The sequence below is a fragment of the Ammodytes marinus genome (genome assembly GCF_949987685.1).
Source record: "Ammodytes marinus genome assembly, chromosome: 23".
In the NCBI taxonomy this organism is placed as follows: Eukaryota; Metazoa; Chordata; class Actinopteri; order Uranoscopiformes; family Ammodytidae; genus Ammodytes; species Ammodytes marinus.
This window is the reverse complement of record NC_137227.1, coordinates 3217560-3237810: the sequence shown is the minus strand read 5'-3', so window position 1 is coordinate 3237810 and position 20251 is coordinate 3217560. Positions and strand designations below refer to the sequence as shown.

Genomic DNA, 20251 nt, shown 5'->3' with positions numbered 1-20251 from the left:
TAAGGATGCTTTCTGTCCCCCCTTCCATTTTCACTTGGTGTAGTCATATGGGACTTTTTTTTACAGCAGACATTCTCAACATGTCATACAAAGAAAAGCACAGGTTACTAATAATATTAATGGCAGTCTCTTTTTCCATTCAAATGTCTCGGTAAGTCAAAGAGACAGCAGACACAGTAGCAGAGTCCTGGAACTTGAAATGGAATGCAGCCATTATCGATGCAATCAATTACAACAGTGGGTTTCCTGCTATAACATGTCAGCATGCCTGCTGCGAAAATCAGGCACACTGACTGATTTTAAGAGCTCCGAGTTAGTCCATTGAAGAATTTTTTTCATGAAAGTAACTCTTCTTTGGCAGTTGCCCACCGCCACCAGTTGGCACATTGTTGACAAGCGTGAACTGCTGTATGGTTGGCATGGATACTTACTGATGGTATTAGGGCTACCAGGGAAATATAATTTAAGTGGTGGTGTTTGGTGTTTTGTGCCCCGAACAGAGCCTTCAAGGCAGCGCTGCCTGGTTAAGGTTAGGGGTAGGGCCTTCCAGGCAGAGCTGCCTTGTAGCCTCCATTGGGCGCACAAAACACCATCGAGCATGTTAAGTAGTATAGTCACTAAGAACTGTTCATCCCTCAGCTCAAACAGCTGTTTATAGATGAGTCCTAAAGCTTGGCTGGACTAAACCATTTTGGAATGGGGTACACAGACATTGCTCACGATTAAGAAAATAAATACACAACAATAAAAAAGAAAGTTCACTCAATCACATTAATTTCCCATTAATCTCTTGATTTGAATACATTCATGACACTTATACTTTGAATAAAACAAAAGGACATGTTAGTCTTTTTGAAGGTCCCTCCAATGATTTGGGCACTTGGTATTCAGTTCCACTCTCCACCCCACACACACACTGTCACATTCCACCACCATATTACGCTCATGGCTAGACCACTAGTGTGATACAGCATTTATCAACATTGTTAAATCAACACTGGGAGTTGGCTGACACTCACCTCATATTCCTGGGAGAACTTGAGGTTGTCGTTGGCTTTCAAGCGCTCCTGGTGATCTGCCAGGTCCATGACTGGGATTGGAGGGTGGCTAGCCATACCTGTCAATCAGACGGAACTAAAGGTCAGTCCCCCCCAGTCTTGTAAGAGTGCATCACCCAGAGCACAAGCCAATAGCGAATCATTAGATAAGCAGCATGTGTGTGTTTAACAAGGAGGGGAAATGAAGGAGTGGATCTTGTTAGGCTATAGTGTGTTCACTCAAAGCAGTGGCCATGCTCATAGAGAGAATATGGACACAGAAGCCAATGAGAAGTCATCGAGCACACTCTTCCCTCTCCCCCCCGCCCCCCCACACTGGGACTTTCCCTATTGAGAGAGAAGAATGTTATTCACACAGAAAAAGCTGCCGTGGATAGAAAGCATGAACGTTAAGACACAGACGCAAACAGACATCCCAAAAAAAATAAAAATAAAAAAAACATTCAAAATGTTAAGCCAGATGTTGACGTCTGCTTTGAGTGATGACATGTCATTTTCAAACTCCGCCTCCTGTGATGACATAGCATTAACACCAGATGGATTATTAGATGAAGATGGGTAAATAAGACTAAGCAGAAGAAGAAAAAAAGGAAAAAGAAGAGAATTTAAGGTGGAGTCAGCTAATTCTGTCAACATCACTTTTTGTCAAAAACAGTGAATACAGTATCTCCTCACAATCCACTACCTGTCTGTACTGTGTGCACACTAACACAAATCTAGTGTAAATACACAGCCTAGGCTCTGTAAACGGGCATGTTGCATGGCGGGCCCCCTTTATTTACATACCCTTTTTTTGCATACCAGTTTACAGAGCTGTGTATTAAGTTACCACTGTTTTTTTTTCCAGCGCACACACAGTACGGACAGGTAGTGGGTCATGAGGACATATTAAAGCGCTCTGAGTGAGAGACGAGCGCAATATAAATAAAATGTATTATTATCATTATTATTATATTCACTGAGTTTGACACAAAGTGATTTTGACAACAATTGAAGCCAGAATTGCTGACTCCACCTTTAAAAAGCTAAAAGAAAATTCCCAAAACAAATCATGTCAAATGCATAATCGAGACCAACTAACTTGACAAATGGAGGTTACTGGGGTGACTGGGCGCACCTGAACCTGTGAAGGGAAACGGCGGGTGTAATTAAAGACATTGCAGATGTCCTATAGCCATGTGATAACTATTGTCTTCACAAACAGAAAATTAAAATGGGACACAAAGTAGTTGAATGATTATGTGTATTCTAAATGGGGCGTTCATTAGTAACATAAAAATCATCATGCTAGAAGCTTGGCTATGCCGACATGCTAACTTCACAGACATAAGAAAGCACACAGGGAAATAAAAAATAAATAAATCCTAGCGGCACAAACCAAAGTCGAGCAACCACAGGATATTTGTGACACTCATTTTAACCTGAGGATGCTGACATGGTGATATGCTACTTAGCATACTGTGTAGCATACCATTTCAGCCTGCAGTTAAGTTCACTTGACTTTGACTAAGTAGAGTTGACATTGTGGAACGGGTGGTAGTCGAGGTATAGGTGTCATCGCCAAATTCACAAGCATGAATGTGGGAAATGCTAAAAAGTGTTTGAACAATACCAATCCAAGAGACCCCTTATTGGTGCATGCACTCTCAATCCAGCCTAGGTCTAAGGATGTGCAACTTAAGCATTAAGGTGCCATTTAGAAATAACAGTTGGGTGACAGTCTCTCTCTCTCTCTCTCTCTCTCTCTCTCTCTCTCTGTCTCTCTCTCCCTCTCTCTTTCATTTCAACCCTGATGATGATGTGTCATATCGGTTGCTGGCACAAGTAGGCATTAGCTAATGGAAGCTTTCCTACCCACTCTCACGTCTCTCTGAAAGACGGTAAGGGGTGTTTCTATCGCAACCCACTACTCCAAATCCATTTCCTACACTGGGGGGGAGGGAGGGGGCAATGAAAGCGCCGTTTCCAACTCTCCGTCGCTCAAGCATCAAGCATACTTCAAGAAGAAAATATCCATTCAGGGGGTAAAGAGGTGAAATACATGCTAGAGAGAGTAGCTGAAGAGGGGTGGTCTAATGCAGAAGCGCTTCAGGATTTGAGAAAAAGTGGTTAAAAAAAGTGTTCGGGTCCTTTTTTTGAGCAGCGAGAGAGGAAAATATATCAGACAGGCTGGGTGGTGATGGGTTGAGAGGCGAGTGAAATAGTGGGAGAATGGTTTGAGATCATTTTCGAGCCGAAAGGAAAAATAAATACCCATGTGCCAGGATAAAAAAGACAGTAATGGTCCTAACATCATTGAAGAGCTTTCATAAATATGCATTTTCTCTCTCTCTCTCTCTCTCTCTCTCTCTCTCTCTCTCTCAGAAAAAAAGCCTGCAGGGATAATTCATCCTCCTTTCATACTAGCTGACCTGAAAAAAATACAAGTCTGATATTACAACATTATTGGTAGTCTGAACACCTGTCCCAAAGCAGTTGGTGCCAGAGGAACTCAAACATGCAGCGACATGTGTCTGTCTCTCTGTCTGTCTGTCTCTACAAATACAGGGGCCGTATTACTGAGCCAAAGCTGACCAGTACTCACCTTCTTACGCGCCCCACACACATCCTACCTCTACTGCGCGTCTACCTCGCGTCTGCGTCTGACTTTTGGTCACAGACTGTGAAATCAACGTAGAGCGAGCACACATCCAACCTCAGACGCACTGCTGAGGCGCGTCGGAGGCACGTCTGCAGCGCCGATCCCCTTCACCTCAGGAGGCTCGCCTATTTTTTTCTGAGAGCAGCGCGTCTCTCTCGCGTCTCTGTGCTTTAACTGATAGAGAAATACTCTGCTGACAGTCACACCAGCAGCATTCACTCTAGTTACACGTTTACCCGGTGTGTTTATTTCAAAATAAAACATCCCTCAGTCGTATACGCAAATAATCCCTTTATTTCACGATGTAATTGTGCAATCAAAATCCGAGGGATTCAAAACCTAATTTTCAATTAGTTCTGGCATTTCATTTTTGGATAAATGACACATATAGAGATCCAATATAGTGAAGAAATAAAAAAGATCATGATGAGCGCAACAGTTTTCCGTTGCTCTATCTGTGTCTACGGCCTTCTTCTTCCCCGACCACACCCCCCTCTCTCTCTCCCGTATAAATCAGTAAAGTGATTTTTGAAATACTCTGCTGAGAGTCATATTGACTTCATACTGGCAGCTTTCGCTGTAGTTTCACCATTTCCTGGTGTGTCCCCTTCAAAATAAAACTTCCAACAAGCAGCAGCAGCTGCTGAGACGTTGCATGTGTGTCCGAGAAAAGTCCGAGAGAGGCAGCAGTAAGGTAAGGCGACGCGCTCCAGAGGTAGACGCAGGATGTGTGTGGGGCGCGTTACACTAAAAAGGTTGGCGTGAGTAAGCACAGGTGTTTAGAGCTTTGTCACCACTTTAGTTCTTTAGCCGGCCATTGGCACGCATACAAAAACAACATGACACATTCCCTATTCCCCCCTCACTTTCCAAAATGCTGCGCCCCTGTGACTTCTATAGCGGCGGGACACCATCCGAGCGGGACAGCACTATTCTAAGTAAGCACGACGAAGGCTTGATGACCTCGATAACGCAGGTTGTGCAGAGGAAGATGACAGCTGCTATCAAACTGTCAACCTTTGCATTTCTGCCTCTTCATTTGTCCACCGAGAAGTGAGTGTCTCCGGGGGGAGAAACTGTCAAGTTATGACCCCCGGTGCCTTTCTCTAAGCACATGGCCACCTGTAAAAAAACGTCTTACTTGTTTGGTGCCAATCTCACCACGGCCATGATTGGGGTTTACTTTTGAGGGCGTTATGGTATCACGGTTTCGGTGTTCCAGCAGTGGTTGGAAATAAACAATCATTGGATGACACAAAGCTACTCCTTTTAAAGGCCACATATTATGCACATTTTCTGGATCAACATTGTAATTTGGGTTTCTACTAGAAACTGTTTACATGGTGTAGTGTCACACAAAAACCTTGTAGATTTCTCAGTGCCATTTTTGAATCTCCTCGTCTCTCTGAAATGCCTGAAAGAGCCTGTATCTTTAAGCCCCGCCTTCCAAAAAGCCCAGTCTGCTCTGATTGGCCCTGAATTTAACTGCAGGTTTGAATCTAACTGCTAGTTAGATTCAGGGGGATCTGGGGGTGTGGCTTATCACAGGTTGTAGGTTGGTAATTACGGGGCGTGGCTTCTCCCCTTATGATGTCATAGGTGGAGAGAAATTCAACAGGGTTTTCTTGAACATCTGTTTTCAGAAAGGTGGAGATGGAGACAAATATGGAGGGTTGTTTTTTTTTCTCATACTTTGGGAGAATCTAGTCACACCAGAGACCCAAATTAATGTGGATAAAATAAAATAAAGTGAATTTTGCATGAAGTGACCTTTAAGCAAGCAACCAGTTCCTTTTCACAACCCACACTGCATATTCATTAATGAAGAGTGAATGGAATGGACATCATTGACTTCATTTGGAATACATACCGGGCGTTTGGAAGTTGAGACGTCGCAGCTCAACGGGGTCGGTGGGATTGTGCAGTGGCATTTCCTTGCTGTTGGGGAGGCTGCCTTTCCTAGCTTCAGACTCTGCTCTTTTTCTGCAGAACAAAACAGGAAAATTGTGTTTTTTTAAATGTATTTGTGGTGCCTCAAAACCCCTAACTCTTAATTGCATTATCTCAAAGCTCGCTTTGCGGGTCTAATAAATACTGCAGGCAAATATGTAATTAAGGAGGTGACAGGACAACATTCTTACAGTACACGAGGCTACAGGGGGTGGAATTAATAACATCACTTCACGCTTTAATGCAATGGAGTACAATAGCCCTTAGCTATTAACCACTATAGCGAAGCCACTATGTTCACTTTACAATCATAGTGCCAGATTGTCAGTTCAACTCTATAGTAGTTTTGAAGCTGTAGTTAAGGGGTGCTGTTAAGATTGCATTACATTACAACATAACCATGTCATGTTACTGTATTTAAAAACAAACAAACAATGAATTCACAAAGGTTACATTTACTACTACAGGGCCATCATACTGATTGTATTATATTGCAAAGCATTCTGGGTATTTGTTCCACTCACGTTTATTTGAGACTTTTTCACCATTTTAATGCAAGTTTTCATAGATGGCAACACGGTTTGTTCCCAAACATGTACACAGAATTGGGCGATGACATGTTTTGTAGCACATACTATGTATAATGGAAAGGTAGTATGGTGGAGATTTTGACAATACAAATTTACCGTGTATTAGCAGTAAGAAAAGTCAACACATATGTACTTTGCTAACACTTAGTACTATGTGTTCAATGTATGCTCATTCTAATATGCACAGAGCACAATTTTCCAAATGAAAGCAACTTCAGTGTCGGACCAATTTATATGTGTTTATATATAATATTAGTTAAGGGAGAAAAAAAGGGTTTTCAGGGGAATTCATTTTGCCCTTAATTATTTCTTACTCTTACCTGTCTGGTTTGCTGCTCCATTTGGTGAGCAAGGGGAGAAATATCGACACAACATTAGGTGGTAAGACCTTTGGCTGTATATGTCACGCAGAATTCCGTGACCTTTCCTACATAATAGGTGAATGACTGAGTGCACAAGAGACAAACGATTCTAATCATATCTCAGTTTTTGCTTCACGTACGGGATAAGTAACGCTTCACTTCAAAAGATTACGCTCAATTATGCAGCCTTGGGGCCTCTTTGTTTCAAATGCTAGTTTCCCAGGTGCATCCAAGATGTGTACATTGTATCTCTTGCTATTTCCAGCAGTTTCAGTTGATTGCTTCTTGTTCAAGCATAAAAGTCATCTCTTGACTCCTAATACGCTCAGTCTTTCTTTCCCTGCAATTAAGCCTACCGATGTCGCATTAAGTCAGATCGAGAATTATGCATATTCAAGATGTGTGCATGCGTTATGATCAATGCGAACAACAATGTGGGATAACCATGATTGTGAATCAATGTGTATAAATTGAGCGAATACCGTTACTATATTGTAACAATATTAAAAAAAAAACAATTGAAATAAATTAGCCACATCTATTGGTCAAGTAGCAGACACGACTTGACTTTTAATTATTCTGCATGTAGGTGTTCAATTTATGTTTCCTCTGTGATACCACTGCATGTTGTTATCCCTGTGTCCTTTTACCAAACTGGACATAACATGGTTGTTGCCCTTTGTTTTTGCTCAAGAGGAGCAGCACTCTGTCACATTAAAATTGATTTTGAAAAGAGAAATATCTCCTGGTTGTGCAACTGAATGTTCCCTATCATGGAGATGACACTGGCTGGGGTAATCCACGTGTACATCCTCAAATGCCATAAATGAAAACTTAATGCTGCCTTCCCTTTTGTTCACTTTCAATTAACCTTAGCATAATCCAAACCAAAATATTGATATGAATGTAATCAATGGGCACAAGGTAGAACAACGACCCAAAATAAAGCTGTACACACAAACCTGTAACATTATACTATTTATGTATTGTTTGTCTTCTTCAGTATTGGTACTGTAACTGATTATAGCTTTTGCTGACTCATAATTTACCAATCTAACCTTTTGAAAATGACTTATCGAGGACTGGTGTGAAATTATGCTTAGCATTGGACATTTCAGTAAAGGAACTCTGCAGAGAAATCTGCCTTACATGAAAAATTGAGCAGAGACAAGATAGTGTAGTGCAGGGAAAGTCTGCGTGTGGCCGCATGCACTTAAGATATGTGCATGAGTATGTGACGTGGCTGAGCAAGAGGGCAGCTTTAGGTCAGAGGCTACAGCTACTCTACTCTCTCTCACCCAAGGGCCTCTGTGAAGTTGCACACACAAGCAGTGACATGTAGCATATATTCACCCTCATACGCTTGACTGATTTGCAGTGACAGCACAAGGTTCCTATAGCTAGCAATAGGGGGTTGCGGACAGAAAGGCTTTTTCGATTCAGTGTAAAAGTGTTTCACTGTAAGTGTTATACATTTATTTGAGTGTGCCTTTGTGCGTGCAGGGGGTCGATGGATGTGTCTGATTAATATTCAATCCCCACATGTGTGAAGGATTGTGGGAAGGTGTGAATTCAAATGTGTGTGTGTCTGTGTGTATGCACTCGTCTACCTATCAGACATTTGACTTTAACGGCGTAACACGTTCACAAACAGGGGCCCGCCGAGCCAACAGTAGATATTTTTCCAGTCCCCTTTTGATCAAGCTTTAAATCATGCTAAAAACATGTCTAATACACTACGGTGAATGTTGTCAACTTTTGCCAAGAGGGGACCTGACGGAGTGTTTAGTCCATAATCCACTGTTGGTGATGTAGGAATGTATGTGTGTTTGTGTTTAAGATCAATGACTTCATAAAGGTGAAGTCATACATCTAGTATCTGCATTTGAACGTGCATATTGGAGATTTGTGCAGTGTAGCATGTTGGTGTCACAAATCTTCAATATTTAATGGTCATACATGAATGCAGACTGGCTTTACATGCATTTTAAATGCACATATATAAGTAATTCTGTTTACATAGTGCATGAGTTGCACTGTGAATGTGTGGCAGTTATGCATGTTAAGTGTTCAGGTAGTTGTCTCCAAATGAGGTAGACTCCTGTGCATTTGCTTCACTCGTTGGCGGGGTTAGAAAATAAATACTTCATATTTTCATCATTTTCCATTGGGATAATCATTTCACATCCTCACCTCTTGTAAAGGAGGATGGCAATGACAATGCATATGATGAAGACGACAGCGAGCACAGGGCCCACCACCCATATAAGGCCTTCCTCCTCGTCGATGATTGGCTGAGGGTCGATGTCAGCTGACACCACCGGGTCGGAGTAGGGGCTTGTGGCATACATGATCTGAGCAAAGGAAAAGCCAGTCAAAGATTAATACTCCGTCCTTAAGTCTGTGTTACAATGTTTTGTTTCCAACCATCATATGCAGTACTTATGTATTGGTCCTTATTATGTTATTCTATCTATTATCTGGTGCTTTTTTTATATATTTTCTTTCCATTCCACAAGACCAAAATAATATGATCTTCAAATTAGGGGAGACACTGCCAGAGTTAACAAATGTGTTTAATGTATACACCATATACGTGTCCAAAGGGTTTATAGAACAGATTTTGGATACAGCTTTTTTTTATATATATATATAAATATATACAAATAAAGAAAATACTATGCACAGGTCTTAAAAATAAATTTTCGGCATTATTATCGAGGACTAGTGTACAATTCTGCTCAACATTGGACATTTGAGTAAAGGAACTCTGAGGAAAATCTGCCTTACATGAAAAATTGAGAAGAGACATGATGGAGCAGGGCGGGGAAAGGCCTTCCGTGTGAACGCATGCACTTAAGCATGAGTATGTGACGTGGCTGAGCAAGAGGGCAGCTTTAGGTCAGAGGCTACAGATACTCTACTCTCACCCCAGGACAACATATGTTGGATACAGCTTTTCATTTTATTTTATTAATAAAAATAAACTATGCACACTGCACAGGTCTTAGACATGTATTTTCGTGCTTTATAAGTTGACGTTCTCGGTTCAGTGTATTGGAAAAAAACTAATAAGAGATAATGACAGTTAAATATGGTTTTATCGGACAGATATGCAAAATTATGCAAAATTACAAGTGCTTGTTTGAGGAGGTCAAGCTATTCAAAGCACTACTGCGAGACTTCCATTAATTCACACCCACTGCAGAGCATATCTAACAAGACACTGACAAAGACAGCATGACCAACAATACACATTAAAAGCCAATTCCAAGTTTTTGCCGTGCAATTTCTGCTAAGCTGCAGTTTGGCCAAATCAGAACGATCTTCAATATCTCTCCTATACGGGAAACCTTGATTGAACTATTTCACATTCTGAGAGGAGATGGAAAAAAAAGGTCTTATGGGATGAAAATATATGCTTCAGTGGGCAAATTAGAGATTTCCCTCCGTCAGTCATTATCGCTTTTTACTCTACCTGAACTCAGGGTTAGTGGAGAGAGTGCCAGGCAGCACTATAGACCCTGAGGCCCATCAAATCCATCATCACGCCCCACAGCTAGCTAATCATGCACCTTTTTCTGCTCCTCCATCCAGGCCTGACAGAAACACGCACACGTACACATTTTAGCTGCAGCGCTGGAGATAAGGGTTGGACCGCACGCAGGACCCAATTAAAAGAGGAGCCCTGTTATCAAGGTATGCTCGCGATCGGCTAAGGTCTTAAGGGGTTTCTCTCCCCGAGGCAGCAAGGGTCAGGTTCTCGGGCCAGCTGCAGCTTTTAAGTTATGAAGTCAAAGCTCCACAAGGGCTCAGAGTAACACACACTGACTGAAAGCACACTACGACCCTCTGCCCAGATCCAGTGGGGTTGATTATTCAAGGTCACGTATTATGCACATGTTCAGGTTTAAAATTGTAATTTGGGTTTCTACTAGAAAATTGTTTTCATGGGGTGGTGTCAACACAACCTTTTCTATTTCTCACAGTGCCATTGTTAAATCTCCTCATACTTGAGGGGGTTTCTAGACACACTAGGGACCCATCATAATGTTGAAAAACCATGAAAAGGTATATTTTGCATAGTAGGTGACCTTTAACAGTTTTTAGCACAAAGCATATGAGATCACTAGCAGGGGGGATAGCCCAGAGGGGAGCAAGCCTCAAGTATGTACCCAAAACTGAAGTAATGATATAAAACACATATTAATAAAAACTGAGACAATGCACGTGTTAGTTAGACTTACGTTTTCAGACATCTCGAGAACAGCAAGCACAAAGAAGATGTACTCCTGGCCGTTCTGGAGCTGTTTGTTTTCAAAGTCCCCGTAGGTCTTGCCGTCTCCGAGGGGGAAATCTTTGGGCAGGTCTTTGAAGTAGGCGGCGATGTAGGCTTTGGATTCTGCCTGCCTCCGGAACCGAAGGCCCCGACTAGTACGGTTTATCTCCTTCAGCAGCTACAGTGAGGAGCAGATAGTTGATAACGCATACAGACAGTTTTCAGCACACACACACACACACACAAGCACACGCACACACACACACACATACACACACAAAACCAAATCCACCCAAACCAAATCCATCTTGGTTTATTTTTCTGTGATTGCTGATTGTCAGACGCGTTACAAAAAAGATCAATTACTTTATTTCATCTGTATTCTTTTTTATTTATTTTTTTAACTCCAAAAAGATTTTGAAATTAAAAGATTATATGTGGATTTCCAATATGAAACGGTTGAAGATTATCCACAGTGTTGATACAATCAGAAACACTTTTGCATGAAATATTGGTAGATATTTAGTTGGATTTTAATCTAAACTGTACAGTTATGTCTTTTTCATATTTAAATCAATGTGTTCATAAATATGAATGGAAGAAAGTGAGGATAGATTACATTATTTACCAACAAATACCTTCAAACTTTATTTGGCAAAGAATACACTACACAGATTCATTCTGAATGTGTTTCCAATGCTACTGCTTGTTCCTGTGCGGATTATGACATGTCCAACCACAGAATCTCTTTATCATTTTATTATCCAACACTCATAATCTCCTTGGTTGATTAATGTTACAGCAAATAATACCATTTTAGCTCCCCGAAGCAGCAATAATAACACTACTAACATGCTGAGAGCAAGTGTGCCCTTCAAACAAGTCTGTGCCATCTGACTTTAAAATTCCAGCACAAAGCGTGATCATAATTATGCTAATCGAGCCTGAGTAGTTGTTTGGGCGCCTGATTTCATATCTCTGACTTGTATACAGGGACGAGTGCGTGTGTCTCTGTGTGTGTGTGTGTGTGTGTGCGTGCGTGTGTGTGCTTTGTGCCGCCTGTCATTCACATTGGAATGTGTGCGTTCTTGTGTGTGCTTTGTTTTGGCTGTGGGCTGTTGGTGCGGCCCGATAATGTCTTCAATCATCTCTCCTGTCAACACGGGCTAAATCTGGCTGCCCTTGGGAAAAGTTGTGAAAAGGTGAGTGCCAGTATTGACAAACAAATAAATTCTGACAGAGAGGGGGCGACTTTTGGGGCTATCGGTCAAGGCTACAGATATGGGCCTATGGGCATGAGCTATGAAGCCAACGCCAGATGAGACATTGCATGTTTTTTTTCATTTAGCCTCCTAAATGCAGGATCTATTTTATAATGATGTTCATACAATACAAATACATATTTTAAAACTCACTATTTTAAAAAATGCTATAATTTGCCAGAGGATTTGATTCACAAATAAGATTTCAGAAGCTTCAATTTGTAAAATAATTTAGCAAATAGAATACAGTACAAGATGCATGGAATGTGTACAACCATTAGCATTCAATGTTTTAAAACACATCTAAAAGGAATACCTGACATCTACAAAAATGTGATCTTTTTTTATCAGTTAATTGTGACTATTTTAAACAGAAGCTACTGAACTATTTCAACCGGCTAAATATAAATTGTTGTATTGGTGGTTTTGCAGTGGCCTAGCCTAGCTTTAAATGAGAAGAGACATGATGCAGCTCTTTAGGTAATTATAACAGACACAAAGAGGAAGATGTGGGGATGGGGGTTGCACTTTTGCAGTGCACTTCATGGCTACTTCATGTACTCATTTCCATATGAATAGGGCTCTCTGCAGCTATTTGCGTCAATCAGAGAGCCATCTCCTGTTCCTCCTGCCCCCTTAACCTCTCAACTTATATATTTTTTCTCCCAGTTTTGAGAGAGGAACATGTGCTGTATGTTCACTCAGTTACCTATAGGCCCTGTTAAGAAGTGGAGTGGAATAACGGGAAAATGAATGCCATATTTTTACTGTCTTTCCAAGTCGTTATATCCTTCAAACGTACCTCCTCCAAGTTCATCTCATCGGGGTTGTCCCAGGGTTTGAAAAATTTGCCAGTGCGCTGCTTCTTCAGAGGTACGACCACAATGTAATATCCCCTGGAAAATAAAATATGAAAAAAAGGACAATGTGTTACTTTTTTAGACAAAACTGACACTTTTCGAAAGGCAAATGTTCATAGATAGATGGAACCCTGTTTGACAGTAGGAACAAATACATTGCTATGCTCTCATCATGTCTACCTGCATTAGAGAGGGTCGACTGCTAACCAGAAACTGATTTAAAAAGTTGCATAATCATGCCATTAGAAAAGTTGTACAGTTCTTCATCACTCGATTAGGACCATTTCACTCTGTGTTTTTTACATTTTGTCTAAGCATGTTCATTGAGCGTAGGCATAAAGGTTACACCTTACTGGGGCCCCCGGTGGGCTAATTAGGAGACCTTTCTGAATGCAGAAAAAATACAGAATTAGAGGGATTCATCCCTTCATCACTGTGGCAAGAGCGATAACAGCCTCTGCCAGAGTGTTGTGGGCTTCCTGGTCGGGCACTGCACACGCTAGCGGTAGCCAGGACGGCAGCATGGAAGGCTAATGGGAACCTAATTAGCTTAAGCTCTGCCATGGGAGATGCAGGATCAGGAAAGCCAAGACGGGGTTTGAAGCGTCTGTCTACGATCGGACGTGCTCCTTGGCCCTCTGATAAACCCTGGGCTTTGTTGGAAGGCTATGAGAGATCAAATGAGTCAGGCTGCTTCACTATGTAATGCCTTTTATTTTGAAAGAATTACCCCCTGACCAAAGCCGCATTTCCACTACAGGAACTTTCCCCAGGAACTATGAACCATTGGAGGAACTGCATTTCGATTGAAGGCACCACGGTCTAAATCTTGTTCCTGGGTAATGGTTTAACCCCCGTAAAAGTCCATGCTCCGGGGGTAGTACTTTGTAAAGGTTCAGGAACTTTGGGGGCGGGGTTCACCTGCCCTGTTTGTGTAATGTCTCTGAGTCATTTTTCTAAACCAAAATATATAATGCCTGAATTTTAGGACCATGTTGAGACAATGGTACAATGATGCTGCTAAAAACAAAAAAACGTGTTCACACTTGATATTAGTTGAGAGCTTCTCGACTTGATTCGATTGGTTCATTGGACAGCTCACCTTACTGGCTCAGATGTCTGCACTGATGGTAGCTCCACAGTCACCATCCCCTCTGAGTTGGCCTTGCCGATCAGGTAGGGTTTGGTGCGGAGGATGTCCGGGGCCGTCATGGTGGACACGCGATGCTGCAGACCCCCGGCGCTGTTGCCACGATTGGTCAGGAGGAAGGAGTACTGTGTCTCCGGTTGAAGGCCCGTGATTAGCTTCTGCGTTAGCTTCCCATCCACCTCCACGCTCTGCCCGTTATCGTAGAGGATCTGTATTGCGAATGAGTTGATCGTTCATCTGGATCTTTTTCATTCTTGGCTGAGTACTGTATGCTAACTGAATATTATGTTGTATCGTAGCAATATTAAGATGATCTCAATGCATATGAAAATAATGTAAACTAAACAGTATTATCTAGGCGGTGCTCACAGTGAACGGCTGAGCGGGGTTGTAGGTGTCTGGGATCTCCCAAGTCAGCAACACTGACGTCTTCATGGCAGCTCTCACGTGGAAATTTTTTGCAAACACTGCTAAAAGACAGGGGGAGCGGGTGATTTAGACACAAAACATCCTACTTGATCCATCCACACTGAATGGTCCACCAGCAGAGCTTACCTGACAATGTCACCATCGAAACCGGGCGGAAATCAGTACCACACTGAGCACAACATTGTTTTCTCTTACCTTCTTACCAACACCGACTCTTACAATTAATGACTGACTTTTGCTCGACTGACAAGACACAACGAGACATACATACTTACTCCATGTGAGTTTCTTAAATAATTTTTAGATAAAAAATGTATGACAATATGTTAACATCAAGTCCTCTGATTGATTCCGTACTGTGTCAACTTCTGCCAATTGAGGTTTCTGCAGGGAAATGTTTTAAAAGGGAAATGGCTTAAAAAAGGTTTAGGGACTGGTCCTACCTTGATCCAAAGGCTGTGTTCTGAATTGGACACTTGGGCTATAGGAACCAGAGCCCTTGCTGGTGAAGGCACACATTTTAATATCATAAGTGGTATCTGCCTTAAGGCCATCCAGGATGACTGTCGATTCCGGGGCGGTGATGAAGAGTTCGGAGGGACTGCGTGGACTGTTGATGTCCTTGTACTGCAGAGCGTATTTCACTATTTGGCCGTTTTGCTCCGCCAGTATCACAGGTTTCCAGCTGACCTGAATGGTAGTGGTCGTACCACCCTCGGCCGTAATGCTCTGAGGGTAGCCACTGGGGATGTCCTCGTTTGTGGTGACCTCTTTGACCGTCTCTTCACCGAATCCCACCTTGTTGCGTGCCGAGAGACGGAACGTGTATGAGGCCCCCTTGTGGATCTCTTTGGTAGTGTAGTGGTTCTCTCGCTCGGGGAACTCGATGACGGTCAGCGGGTCCACGTCTTTGCGGCCAAAACGGAGCCGATAGCCTTGCAGTTGACCGTGGGTTATTGCCGGGGGATGCCATTGGAGGAGAGCCGTGCCCATGTTGGTTGTGCTTACCATTAGCCGAGGTTTATCAGGAACTAAGACGGTACACAAAGGACTTCTTGTTAAAACTATTGAAAAACAACTTTCCACGACATCAAATTTTTAGTAGGTAGCCATTCATTATCAGATGACCAGATCTACCATATTTACTGTAATATAACGCTTTCTAAAGAGGTGGATAAATTACTTTAAATTGCGTCAGCGATTCTGGAGATTGCTTCTTGTCAAAATCAGTGAATTTGACATATGTCCGCATGATCCGCTGTCTGTATTGTGTGTGAGCTGTCACAGTGATAATCCACAGCCTAGGCTCTGTAAACGGGCATGTTTCTAGCTACGGTGGACCCCTTTTATTTACGTACCAGTTGTTTACGTACAGAACCTAGGCTGTGTATTGACACATGATTATTTTTCAGCGCACACACACACACACACAGATATTCACTCATTTTGACAAAAAAGTCATTCTTACCACAAGCCTTCTCCCAAGAATTGCTGACTTTAACAAGATTTTTTAAAGGCATGTCACCATTGTCAGGTCTGGGTAAGAGTTATTGCACTAAATGAGACAGTAATGAGCTGCATTCACACTTTACATTCTCAGTCTGAAAACGATTGTGCCTGGAGCAGAAATACAGTTTTGGATTTAAAAAAAAATCTGGTTTATAAGAACTTTATAAGAAACGTTATGTTACCTGCGCCAGTGGTGGTGATCAGTTTGGGCTTGCTGCGTGCACCGTCGCCCTTTGTGGTATAGGCTGCCACGGTAACCGAGTATGTGGTCTCGGCCAGCAGCTCTGCGATGATCATTTCCTATAAAAGATGCATGACTTTAGTTGCAGGACACTCACTGACTATTTTTTTTTTCAGATATAAGCAAGCACATAGATACGAGTGGAATGATATGTCATATAATCATCACAGAGGACACCACAGACACATATTCTCAGTATATACTTAAAATTGAAGCATGCTTCAGTGGGAAAAAAGGATTGTGTTGGAAAGTAAATAAATAACTTGGCAAGCAGCACGCTGTGTTGGTATGTAAAGCGTTCTCATTAAACACTATTATATTTCAAACCAAAGGGTCAAGTGAAGATCAGTGGTTGCTCTTTGGTCGGTTAATTGTTTAATCTAAATTTCCATTGAACAAAAATGTTAGTCAGTGATTCCATCTGCAGTTTTTCTTAAATTGAATATCTAAAATAGCACTCAAGCTTAAACCAAAGTCTTGACAAAAAGACACATGCCATTCATGCAGAGGATGACAGCAGGGGGGAAAAAACACGATTGCCATTTATTTAAGTTTATCTATTACTCACATGTTCTGTTGAATCATCAAATTCCCACTGATTATGATACAAGAATATGGAGAGAAAAGAGACAACACATAAGGTCGGGTACAGACTAATCACTGGTGAGAAAAATGCACACACACAGTTTGTCTGTAACCACCAAATGAATTTGTTGTTGAAAGTAATTCTAGTAATATATAGTATTTGCATCAAGTGTTATTTTAAAGGTGGAGTCAGCAATTCTAGCTTAAAACATCAGTGAACATCTTCTCATGATCCGCTACCTGTCTGTACAGTGAGTGCCCGGAAAAAAAACCTGTGTTAATACACAGCCTTGGCTCTGTAAATGGGCCTGTTGCTAGCTACGGTGGGCCCTTTTGTTCACATGCCCTTTGTTAACATACCAGTTCTGGTGATAATACACAGCCTAGGCTCTGTGAACTGGTATGTTATTCAGACACACACACAAACACACACACACACACACACACACACACACACACACACACACACACACACACACACAGGACGGATATGTAGCGGATCGTGAGAATATATTCACTGATTTTGACAACAAGCATTCTCCAGAATCGCTGACTACACCTTTAACTTGTGACTAGAAAACAGTAAAAAAGTCAATCTCCCATCATTGATATGACACAATGATAATTAGCTTTCTTTCACTGCAAGTCTGAAGACTTCACAATAGGCCATGTAGTGGTGAGAGAAAGAGAGAAAGCGACTCTGTGTGTGTGTGTGTGAGAGATAAGGCGGCTAGTGTTTTTACCTGGGCATCATCAATCAGTATGTCCTTGATGGCTGGCTGTCCTGTGGGCTCCCCATTAAGCATCCTGACATAGTGCACCTGGTATCCTCGGATCTGACCGTGCTGCTTGGTGGGCATCGGCGAGCGCCAGATCACTTTAATTGACGAGGAGTTGACAGCCTCCACCTCGACTTTACGAGGTGGCCCGCTAGGAACTGGAGGGACATCATGGGATAGAAGACAAAAGGTCAAAATTATATGGAAGACCCACCCTCAATCCTCTCTATTTAAAATATTGCCCCGAAAGCTGTAGCGCGCCCAAAATGCTGCAGTGAGGAAAAAGAGAAAAAATCACAAAAGTGCAGCGGACTGCAACAAGCACTGCATGACATCAATATTTCAACAATGGTAAGGTGGGGGGTAAAAAACCAACAGCAAAAAAACAGGTCTGACAACTGACCTAATCTTGAAACATTAAAAATGGGTAGAGTGGATTTCTTTTTTAAAACATGGAATAAAAAAATTGCCAAAATAGAAAAGTGGAGCCAAAGAGAGGGGGTTGGGCTTCAAGTGTTTCAAAATGCTTGAAGCACGACAAGAATTTTGGCTATGGAGCGAGGAGAAAAAAAATGAATAAAAAATGATTCTATCACATGAGGGGGGGGGGGGGGGGATAAAAATATTCTTTTAAAAATGGCCTTTGAAAAAATCTTCCATCTTTCTTTTGTCATTCCCACTGTCCAGAAAAAAAATTGAGTTGTATAAAAAAATTATGCCATTCAAAAAACACTTGCTGTGGGTATATTTATAAAAAAAATGACAGTTGGGGACTAGAAGTTGGGAGGCCTGCAGCTGAAAATGCCATACCATGTGTTGAAATTGAGCAGCTTATGAAGAAGAAGAAGAAGAAGAAGAAGAAAAAAAGGTGCTTTCACAAACCGTGTTATAGTTTGTTATGGGGGGAAAAAGTGCATTGTCCAAAAAAATGGAGCTAAAAGTATCAATTGGTTGCATTAGAAGCAGGCAGAGAGAAGAAAAATAGGGTATTGTAGATAGGCGAGGGTTGTTAGTATTGGGTTAAGAGGCTGTGGATTTGCAGCTTTAGTTTTTTAGCGAACACATACCATCCTCCTCTGTGCGAACGAGTTGCGGCAGGCTTTCCGGTCCTGCTCCCACATCTGTATGGGCAGTGACCGTCACGTGGTACTCAGTCCATTTTTCCAAGTTCTCCAAAAGGTACTCTGTGTTTTCCGGTGGAATATCGGATATCTGACGAGCTGTAGTAGTGTCCTCCCCTTCGGTGGCAGTGTATTGGATGGTGTACTGCGTTATGATCCCGTTTTGTAATTCCATCGGGGGCGGCCGCCAACTTACCAGGATGTTGGTGGAGCTTGGGCTAGAGCACTTGACTTCCTGAGGCGCGCCAGAGGGTTCTGATTGGTTGGCGAGGTTGGGTTGGGGATTTGGTGCGAGTGCATTGTGTTTTTTTTGTTGGTCCAGGTCATTCATTGAGTTTTTGTTTTAAAGGCAGTTTCATTTTTTTGTGGTTTTGATGATGAGGTGATGATGGTAGAATTGACCAAACAAAGAGGAAAAAAAAAGAAAAGGAAAAAAATGAAATGACACAAAATGAGGAAAATCACAGTGACTTTAACAAAAGACTACAAATCAATGAAACATCACAAATAAAAAAATTAAATATTCAACACAAAAATGCACACACTGATGATGAATGGGAAATGTTGATTGGGAAAAGGAAAGCTTTAACATATGTAACCTACCTTTTTAAATGAAAAAAAGTGAAAAAAATATTTAAAATAAAAGTCAACCGAAAAAATCATATTTACTAAATATAGTCATTCTTAGAACATTTAAAATGTATTGGAAAACCTCAAATGTGTTTTAAGTACTTTACATATACAAACACAATCCAAAGTAAATGTAGTGATAGCTAATAATAGTAATACAAATTTGGCAAGCAGTTACCATCAATCCAAAAACATAAAGGTTGATGCTTTTTGCTATTTTCAAAATAGAAAAATGTTGTATTAGTCACCAACCTTTCCGAAGCCTGTTGGTTTGTGGTAAAAGCCTGATTGTACAACAGAGAACTTCCCAAGGAGACATGACTGATTGATTACATTCTGATCACATTGGCATGCACTGTTTCATTGACTTTCTTCATTCACCTCAGAACTATACATCTGGGCAGAGTTATAATGTCTGCGTTTGTATACCCACCTGATCTCTGCCCTTGTCTTATAGAGACCTCAGATTTATGTTGGAGGTTGAATATATAGTATTAGCATATGTTTGCTGTTGAAAATAAACAGAATCTGATTTTTTTTTAAATTTTGACCTGTAACATAAATGTGAGGCCCTTTGGGTGAGAATGTCCCTAACTACAGAGACTGTATTTTGTCTTGAGCTTTCTATGATATTGTTACTCCACAACTTTCTTGGTTCTTGTTTTTAGTAATATTTTAAATTGAGTGTATAAACAACAATGGAGAAAATTGGGAAACTCCCTTTAACCTTCAGAGAAATGGTTCTTGGCAGCGTAGCTACATAGAAAGCTCAATTTCAAAAATTATCTTTAGTCTTATTTGTTTT

General features: G+C 41.4%; 1 protein-coding gene across 8 annotated transcripts in view; it reads right to left on the bottom strand.

Moving 5' to 3' along the window:
- LOC307269254 (receptor-type tyrosine-protein phosphatase delta) overlaps positions 1-20251 on the bottom strand; it is a 270649-nt gene that overhangs the window by 24727 nt on the left and 225671 nt on the right. For 3 of the 8 annotated variants that reach the window (XM_080052141.1, XM_080052144.1, XM_080052142.1), the window contains 13 exons: positions 18763-19071; positions 17660-17853; positions 16900-16926; positions 16273-16390; positions 15025-15612; positions 14522-14622; positions 14105-14361; positions 12945-13038; positions 10849-11058; positions 8795-8955; positions 5570-5682; positions 2140-2181; positions 1020-1117 (listed from right to left, as the gene is read on the bottom strand). In XM_080052141.1, the coding sequence (XP_079908267.1) occupies positions 1020-1117; positions 2140-2181; positions 5570-5682; positions 8795-8955; positions 10849-11058; positions 12945-13038; positions 14105-14361; positions 14522-14622; positions 15025-15612; positions 16273-16390; positions 16900-16926; positions 17660-17853; positions 18763-19071 (2312 nt within the window). The remainder of the gene's footprint in view (positions 1-1019; positions 1118-2139; positions 2182-5569; positions 5683-8794; positions 8956-10848; positions 11059-12944; positions 13039-14104; positions 14362-14521; positions 14623-15024; positions 15613-16272; positions 16391-16899; positions 16927-17659; positions 17854-18762; positions 19072-20251) is intronic. The other 5 variants (XM_080052143.1, XM_080052148.1, XM_080052145.1 and 2 more) reach the window with 3 other exon arrangements.